The sequence below is a fragment of the Myotis brandtii genome, unplaced genomic scaffold, assembly GCF_000412655.1.
Source record: "Myotis brandtii unplaced genomic scaffold, ASM41265v1 scaffold206, whole genome shotgun sequence".
Classification (NCBI taxonomy): Eukaryota; Metazoa; Chordata; class Mammalia; order Chiroptera; family Vespertilionidae; genus Myotis; species Myotis brandtii.
The window spans coordinates 632,581-641,973 of NW_005357691.1; the positions used below are offsets into that span (position 1 = coordinate 632,581).

A 9,393-nucleotide genomic window follows, 5' to 3' on the forward strand; every position below is an offset into this window, starting at 1 on the left:
TGGGGTTCACAGCACAGATGGAATGATTCCTCTCAGACAGAAGGCAGGGCACTCCACTGTAACAGGAAGGAAGGAAAAAAGGGTGGTTGTGTATGTGGACAAATATATAGATTTGGTAATTGGAATTTAAGGGAGCTCTCAATTGATAGCTTCTATTTTCTCTATGAAGTAGGAGGTGATGTAACCTGCTGAGAGTGAGGGGAGAAGTGATGAGATGGAGATGCTTTAAAATAGCTGCTATGGAGAACAGGAGGAAGCTCTGAGTAGGGAAACAGACGAATGTGTAGGCTTGAAGTCAAAGACCATGGTGAGCATCATTTGGGGGAATTGTGTGAGGTCATCTCCTAGAAATGAGGGTAGAGGTGGGAGGTCTACACAACGTCAAAATCTCTGACCAACTGGGTTAACTGATTCAAACAACTAGTCAATTCAGTGAAGAAAACCCACTAACATAATTACTTTGCATTACAAAAGCCCAAATCGTGATTACTGCCCCAGCTGAAGCATTTGAATTTAATTCTATGTCACTGGAGACTCTATAGAATGCAGGAGAAAAGGAGATCCTAACAGTAGCACTTCATCATTCTAGTCACAGCTCAGAGGCAGCTCCCTTTCTTATTTGCACCCTCACCAACAATTCTTTTCTAAATTGGAATGCTTCTTATTGCAGTGTTATTTATGGTGACAGGGAGTTGGAGTCAATCTGGCATTCATCACTGAGATAGTGAAGAGGCAAAATGGGATGGATGTACATCCTGGAGTAGTTTTCAGCAATTAGAAGCAAGGAATTATATGTACATAGAGCAGCAATGCTGGGTGAGAAATAGGAGAAATAGCAAGAAATAGAAATATATATTAACACCATTTAGAAAAATTAAAAGGACATTCACTGGAAATAATAAACATTTTATAAGAACACATACAAACAAAAATATAGTCATTAAGTAGAAGAGACTGATTGCCAGTGAGAGTGGGAGGAGAATGTGAATGACATGTGGTGGTAATAGGGAATAAAGAAACCAAACAAGATGTCAACGATAACAAATGCATTAGGACCTGGATTCGATGAACTCAACCCTCTGCACCTAACACACTAACTAAATCCAGACATAAGTGAATCAAAAGACTTTACTTAAACTCTTGAAGACTGTTTCAAGCAACACCTTTATCTACAACCCAGAATATTGGGGTTACACAGGATCAGAGCTGGAAAAGAGTGTGCAGGTCATCTAGGGCTGCCCGTCATCTCACCACTTATTTTATGGATGAAGAAACTGAAGCCATGAGAACTAACTGTCTAAAGCCACACAGTTAGTTGTAAAGTTTAGACTAGACCCAGGTCTCCAAGGTCCAGTACTCCTTCTGAGAATTCTCATTTGTTTTGTTGTTATTGTTGTTTGCATCTTAAATGAATTCAACTCCATTCTATGGTTTCTACTTCCTTCATAATTTTTTAATTTAAAAATATATGCAGGAAAAAGGTGTACTGCCCTGCCTACATAAGGGAAGAGTGTTTAAAACCAGTGAAACTTACCTGATTACAAGGGTTCTCAATTATTTTTTTAAATCTATGACACACTTTTGAATATGAGAAATTTTGGCAGCATGCTTGAAGGTATTTCAAAAGTTTACTAAACAAGTCAGTAATAATAATAATATAGTCTTTACTGCACTATAACAATGCCTCAAAGTGCCTAGGAAAGCATAGCGATGTTTATCAACATGCTCATTACCACATGTCAACAATGTATCACAATTTGAATAAAACAGTTCCCTGCCTTGACCACTCTCATTTATACACCCAGGCAAGTGAACATGCAATTTCTCTTTATACTGGATGATACTGTTCTGTGACATGTTTGATATTGTTTGATATTATCCTATGCCTCTCTTCCCCCTACAACAAGCTGAACTTGAGTTTATTCTATATTGCATGACCTCAAATCAATATTATTTACTACAGTCATCATCAAGACATTTTGCATGCTCAATTGTAGCAACATTGCACTGCTATCTTGGCTTTCAAGAAGGGTTCAGGGCATCCCTGTTGAGATTCAGGCTGCGATGGGAAGCTGTAGAATGGAGTGGTTAATGGCATGGGCTTTAGTACCCTAGAGACTGGAGTTTGAATGCTATGCCTGTTACTGTGCAACCAACTTTTGGTAAGATATTTAAGCTTTTAATTCAATCCAACAAACATTTAAGGGCCTGCCATATGCAAGATACTGTTTTAGGTGCTTGGGGACATAGTCAGGAACAAAACAGATGAAAATCCCTGTCTGCATGGAGCTGACATTCTAGTAGGGGGATAGAATCAAACAATTAGCATAATAAATAAGCAAATCATATGATGTGTTATAAGGTGGTAAGTGTCATGGATTAAAGAAAAAGTTGAGAAGAGTACTTTGGCATTGGGTTCTGAGGAGAGGGTGCAGGTTGCAATATTAAATAGGGTGGTCAGGGTAGATCTTGTTGAAAAGGTGACATTTAAACAAAGTGGAAAGGGAATTAGCCACATGGCTACCTGTGGTAAGCAGATGCATTCCTGTTGAGATTAAGGAAGAGGAATGTAGCAGTGGAGGGAGTGAGGGAGGGTTGAATTTGTGAATATATTTTGAAGGTGGATCCATCATGATTTCATGAGAGATTGGGTATGGTAATTGAGAAAAAGAAAAATGTCAAGAATGATCTCAGGGTTTTTGGTTTGAACAACCAAAAGGATAGAGATATGCCTATACCTGATGAAGGGTATAGTTTGAAGCAGGTTTTCCTTTTTTCTTAATTTATTATTGTGGGGAAAGACCATAATCAGTGTTTTGGAAATATTGAGATGTCAATTAGAAATTCTACTAGAGATTAATTTTGAATGTCAACTCTAATTGAAAAATAAAAAAAAATTTAAAAAAGAAATCCTAATAGAGATGATGTTGAGTTTGAACTTGGATACACAAGTCTGAAGTTCAAGAGAGAAGTTTGGGCTGTAAGTATAAAATGGCAGTCATAGGTATAGAGGTGACCATGTGATCAGACGAGGCCACCTGAGGAGTGGAAATAGAGAAGAGATCCAAAGACTGAGTCCTGAGCTCCCACAGCACTAAAAAATCAGAGAAGGGGCACAACCAGCAAAGGAGACTAAATAGTGACCAGTGAAGTTGGAAGAAAATAAAGACAGTGTGGTTTCCTGAAAGCTAAGGGAAGGAAGTGCATCAAGGAGGAGGGACTGATCCACTTAAATATTGCTGATGGGCCAAGGAAGATTATAAGTGAGAAATGACTCATGTATTAGAAATGTGGAAGTTATCAGTAACTTAATTGGAAGAGGTTTTATAGAGTAGTGGAGGCAAGAACTTACCCTGACCATCCTATTATGGAGTGGTGGAGGCAAGAAGAAAAATGGAGATAGGGAGTAGAGACAACTCTGTAATGATGTTTGATGTGAATAGGAACAACAACAAAACTGAGTGATAGCTGGCAGATGAAGCCTTAGCTCCCTTCTCTACAAACAGGGTTCTCTCAGCGTTATTGAAAAAATTAAAAGAGATTCAATAAAAATTTTTTTGAGTACTGAGATAGTACACACAACATGTCTATCACATAGTAGGCATTCAGTACACTGTAATGATTGTTTTAAAACTGTGAATACCAGAATTGAGAGCAAATTGTTATATATTTCAAAATAATACAGACTTTAATGTCTTAGACCAACAGATGAGTCATTGTGTGGGGGAACAAAAAAAAATCTCAGAATAAGTTTTGCTGTAGTGCATATCAAACCACATTTCACAAGATGACCTCCAAAGAACACATCTGCTTAGTGTTCATTGCATTTGTGTTCCCTAGGATGTAGTAATTATATGTATCTACTAGAGGCCTAGGGAGAAAAGCTTCTGTCAAAAACACAATCTTCTCTCTAAATGAGACAAGTTTCTCCATTACTGAGCATGCCTTGAGTGTGACAAGGTCATAAAGTCACCCTCCTTTTTCTTGCATATATATTGTTTTTTCCTCTCTCATCCCCTAATTGCCAAGTTAAATGTCAATGGCATTGGGTTCTGGGGAGAGGGTGCAGGTTGCAATAAGTAAACCGACCTCTGAAATTTTTCTCCTGTTCAAGCCAATGCTCCTTCTAAAATCTTTTTAAGATGGTGAACAAAGAATATTACATAAGCTATAAGTTAAAGACTGAGCAGAACAGAAGATATTTTAGCTGTGAAATAAAATAAAACTTAAAATGATGTTAATCTGACAAGTATGTATTGATATACACAATAGAGTGCTATATGATAATTAGGCAGAAGTGATGAGCAGTTGACATGAATGTTTCAAATTGGTTATTCTTTCACACAGCCAAGCCTGATTGTATCTTTCTTCTTTGTTAATTTTCTAGGCACTAATATTTTCTATTAATAATGATGTTTTCCAAAACACCATATTATATTATGTTTGTTTATTTGTTAATTCCTTCATGTTTCAAAGGAAAGGTCTTCTTCCTTTCTAAGAGAATCCTTCCATCACCACCTCAGGGACCTACTTCCATCAATGCCCTTTCTCCCATTACCCAAATCTGTCTCTCTCTACTCACAATGCCCAAGCCTATAGCATACTAAAATTCCTCCCCAGAACCTGTCTCCTCCTCAAATCACTACTCCATTCTTCTTTCTTCCAACACCAAACTTCTCTTAGTCCCATTTCTCATTTTGCAGTCATTCTTCCTTCCCAGGCAACCTAGCTCTTTCCTTTGCTGTACCACTGAAACTGCTATGTCCAAAATCACCAAGCACCTATTAATTGACCAATCTAATAATGTCCTCTCAGTCCTTATCCTCTTCAACCTCTTGTAGCATTCCAAACTATTGACTGAAACTTTGTCCTCCCTCAGCTTCCTTGACACCATTCTATCCTGGCTCCTGTTGGCTTTTCACAGGGTTCTCCCCTCAGTCTTCTCTTCTTGTTTTGTGTATTCTCTCTTAGAGAGATAATTCACTTCTCTGGCTTTTGTTACCAATAATATGTGCATAACATTCAGGTCTGCATCTCCAGCCCAAACCTATCTACTGAACTCCAGTCCAATATTTCCAACTTTTTTTCTCTTCTTTTTTTTTTTTATTAAACATCTGCACCTAAATGACTCAAACTCAAACATGTCTTCACATCCATACTCATTATCTTCAGTCTTTCTGCCCAGCCTATGCCATTACCTAAACTACAAATCTAGTAACCATTGTCAATTCTCTCCAATGTCTGGTCACCCACATTCAATTTGTTCTCCAGTCCTGAAATGCCTCTAGAACCCTTACTCTTCTCTTCTTCCCTAGGTACCATGGACTTCATTCAGGGTCTCTACATCTTTTACATGAAATCTCTTTTCCCCTTCCTGGTCCCCACCAGTTCTACTGACTTCAACCACATGGAACTACATAGCCTTCCTTGAATGTCCAATAATCTTTTATACTAAAGAACAGAGTTTAAATTACTTACATTTTTTAAATGTGTTTTTGATATTGCAGGAAATGCCATCTGTGTTCAATCTACAATATGTGCAAGCTCCAAGCCAATTATGCTACATCACTGAATATTCAGTCAAGGAGGCTCTGGTGCTGATGGGGTAAAATGTGTTTTCTTGCATTAAGAGGACCCAGATGAGCTCCCTTTGGGTCCCTGGTTCACCAGCCTGTGACCCCCTCACTCTGCCACTCTCTGGAAATATTATGCAGATTATAAAAGATAAACTAATGACTGAGTTTCATTCAGGGAACTCCTGCCTTGTTCTGTGCAGTGGAGGTCTGTAAAAGGAAAATGTCCACTTTCTCACCCAGAGCAAAATGGAGCCCCATGGGGAGCTGGAAAAAAGCAGGCCTAATTCCTGGCAGCAGCCTTTTCCAATGCTCTTCACTCAACCCATTTGGAGAGAATGGATGTGATTGCAGTTCACTCAGCTCATTGTTAAGGAGCATTCAGATTTAACAAAGGTGTATTTTTAAAATGTGTCTGTCTCATTGTTACATTTTTCTTTTAGACAAGAAGTCCTAGCATAGTATAGTATTTCTTAGATCTTTCCCTCATTTTTCCAGCCATAGCCCAAATGCAGATCGTAATCACATCATTCCTGGGCAATTATAAGGTCTCTCCATCTCCCGTATTAATGTGTATGACTTTGCAAAGCCATTCACTTATTTATTCAGTCACCCTGTCAGTTCGTCAGCCAGTTAATATGTGTTAATTAACAGATGTGCATTGGCCACTATGCTAGGCCCTGAAATATGGGAAGAGGAGGGAGATATAAACTAAACCAGACCCCCACAAAAGGTCCACAATTTCATGGGGAAGATAGACATCTCTGCCTGGAAAGACACCCTTCTCTTCTCTTATGAACAATTTTTCATGATTCAACACCCAACCCACATATCACAGCCAGAGGTGTTTGCTGTTCCTCCATGCTCCCACAGTGCTCTTTTTACATCTTCACTTGGCTACCTGTTGCATTGAATTGAGCATTCTCTCTACTCTGGAAATAGTGACGTCCTGGAGAACAGGAACTACAAGCTGGACATGCAGGGGTTAGTGCATCAGAGATGGCTCAGAACACAATAAATGAAGTAATAAAACAAGAGTAAATGTTAATGCTAAATTGGGTTCCAAAATGAGTAGCATTTGTTGGGGAGCAGGAACTTCTTTACTGAGTGCCTCTTCTGCAGCCAGACAAAACTACTTGCCACTCCATGAATAATCATTGATTCACTTGTCTTCAACTCCCAAAATTCCTGTTCCAGGCCTACCTTCTGTTGTAGCACAGTGCTTCTCAAACTTGATATGCACACAAATCAGTTGAGAATCTTATTACAATGCAGATTCTCAGTCAGTAGGTCTGGATATGGTACCAGAGATTCTGCATATCTAACAAGCTCCCAGGTGAAGCCCATGTTGGTGGTCCAAGGACCACACTTGGAGTAGGTGAGACTTCGGCTAGATTTCCCTAGTCTCAGGCCTTCTAGTCACTTAAGCCAGGACCACCATGTATGGCTGTGTACCAAGGCACCCAGCTGAAGAGGATAATGATCATTGAAATCTAAACCATGTTCACAAAGCCCTATACCCTGTTATAGTACTGGCCATATCTGCTAGGAGAAAGAGGCACTTTTTCTCCTTTTGCTACTTCCCACAAAAGCTCTGTAAGCTACACGTACCCCCACAACTGAATCCATAAAAAGCCAGCACCTTTTTTCTAATTCACACAAAGGTGCCACATGGGGTGCCATGAGTGACACCCCAGCCAACCCTCTGTCATTGCTCTTTTTTTGACTGATTACTCAAGTTGATGATTCTGTATACAATTTGATATTTTTCTGTCACTTGTTTGTGTGCCCTGTATTTCTTTGTATGTGAAAAGCAATAGGATGTAAAGGAGCACTGTCCTCTTCATCACAGGACTTGGGCTCTAGCCCTGGCTCTTTATTACTTGCTTCATAATATCAGGCAAAGCACATAAACCCTCTGAGCCTTGGTTTCCTCATTTATCAAATGAAGATTGGTAAGATCTGCTGGGCTGGATCCTCTATGTTATTGTGAGGATCAAATTGATAACCTAAGGGAAATCCCTTTGTAAATTGTAAAGTTCTATACAAATGTTAAAAATTATTATGAAGGGGTCAGGTGGCATATCTTTAAATCCTTTTGTAATTCTCCCCAACTTGGAAGAACAGTGTGCTGCACGTGGTAGCTTCAGAGCCTACTACTGGTTGATGGACTGCAGGAAAGAGCACTGTCCAAATTCTTTCTAACAAAGCCCCAGCTTACCTTGATGAATAGCACTGTGTGACAACTTTGGAAGGAACTGTAACCCAACTTCATCGGCTTGCAGTCTGTAAGAAGATAACATCTGTAACACAATCACAATTGTTTAACAGGAACTATGCAGAAGAGAAACACCAAAGTAAAGACACCAAATTTCAAATAGATGGTTTCAAGAGTAATCTTTCACTGAAAACTTTTTTCAAATGTAGAAGGCTGACTCATCTGTTTATATGCTAAAAGGAACCCCCTTATTTTGATTTCTGAATACTTTCTCTCCTAGTAGTCAAACTTATTATGGAATAAAAGGTTTTGATAATTGCTTTTTAATATGATGAAAGGTTGGAACCTTTTCCAATGACAAGGAAATGAAAGAATATAATGGAATGATGTCTTGTAATTTTTATAACTTCCAAATAGCAAATGAGACAGTCGTTCATTTATTCACTGAAGTTTCCTTCCAGAATTACAAAATTACTCCTACACAGCAATTAGAAGGGGGAGATGAATGTTTAAGCATTAGCTGTAACTTGTCTTTCTGGGGAGGAGGGGACTAGGTTGAAGCTGTTAGCAATGGGAAAAGTTAATTAACAAATAGAAACTTTTAGTTATTACTTCCCTGTATTCTGAAAAGGTTTCCTAAATTGAAAAGTTAGATAAACCATTGCTCTAATTTTCAAGGGTTTTCTCTTTAAAAGGAAGTCAAGGTAAATAATCTATATTATTTCAAGTGTTAATCTTTACTTTAAAAAATATGTTTATTTGGGAGGAAGTTTTCTTATCTATCATTTGTCAAAGGCCATGGCTGGGCAGCTAAGTGGGTAGGAGCATAAATCTAACAATTCCACATGTTCAGTCCCTTGTAGGCCTCTCAGCTGCTCTCCATCTCAAGTTCACAGCCAAGCTTTCCAGCTCACAAAGGACACTGGCCAAGGGGGGTCAGGTGGGTGAAACATAGCCATCCTCATTCTTTAGACAAGGAGAGATTTGTAGTAGCCCCTCATGAATTGTTTTCTTGATTGCCAGAAAGGCCAGAACAATTTCAACATTCAGTTGCAGTAACTTTCGTATCTTCAGTTTCTAGCCCATTCCTATTTCTCCTATTTCTTGATAGAGTTGCTAATTTTTCTCTTGTTTTCTTTAACTGATCTAGGTTCTCTCTCTCTCTCTCCTGCCCCCCCCCCCACTTTAAATCTTTAAAACTTGGTGACTTAGATTTGACAGCTGGCTCATTTAACAGCGTATCCCAGTGGACAAAGATTAGTTCATCTTTTACCTTGAATCTTTATTTATTTTTGACATTTCTTTTCTTCATCTCTATTTAACATTGGTTTACTCACCTATATAATTTACCAGTTAGCTCTGAGAAAATAACAAAAAAATAATGAGAAAGGACAACATATAACAACAGACCCCACAGAAATACAAATGATGGTTAAAAAATACTATGGACAGCTCTACTCCAACAAACTAGACAACCTGCAGGAAATGGACAAATTCCTAGAAAAATACAACATTCCAAAACTCAATCAGGAAGAATCTAAAAATCTCAATAGGCCAATAACTATGGAAGAAATTGAAGCAGTCATCAAAAAGCTTCCAGCA

General features: G+C 38.6%; 1 protein-coding gene across 1 annotated transcript in view; it reads left to right on the forward strand.

Moving 5' to 3' along the window:
• The window catches only part of ADGRG4 (adhesion G protein-coupled receptor G4), a 136,085-nt gene extending 130,476 nt beyond the window's left edge, over positions 1 to 5,609 (forward strand). The window contains 1 exon segment of the mRNA XM_005865338.1: positions 5,508 to 5,609. Within this exon segment, the coding sequence (XP_005865400.1) occupies positions 5,508 to 5,609 (102 nt within the window).
• Positions 5,610 to 9,393: the final 3,784 nt, after the last annotated feature.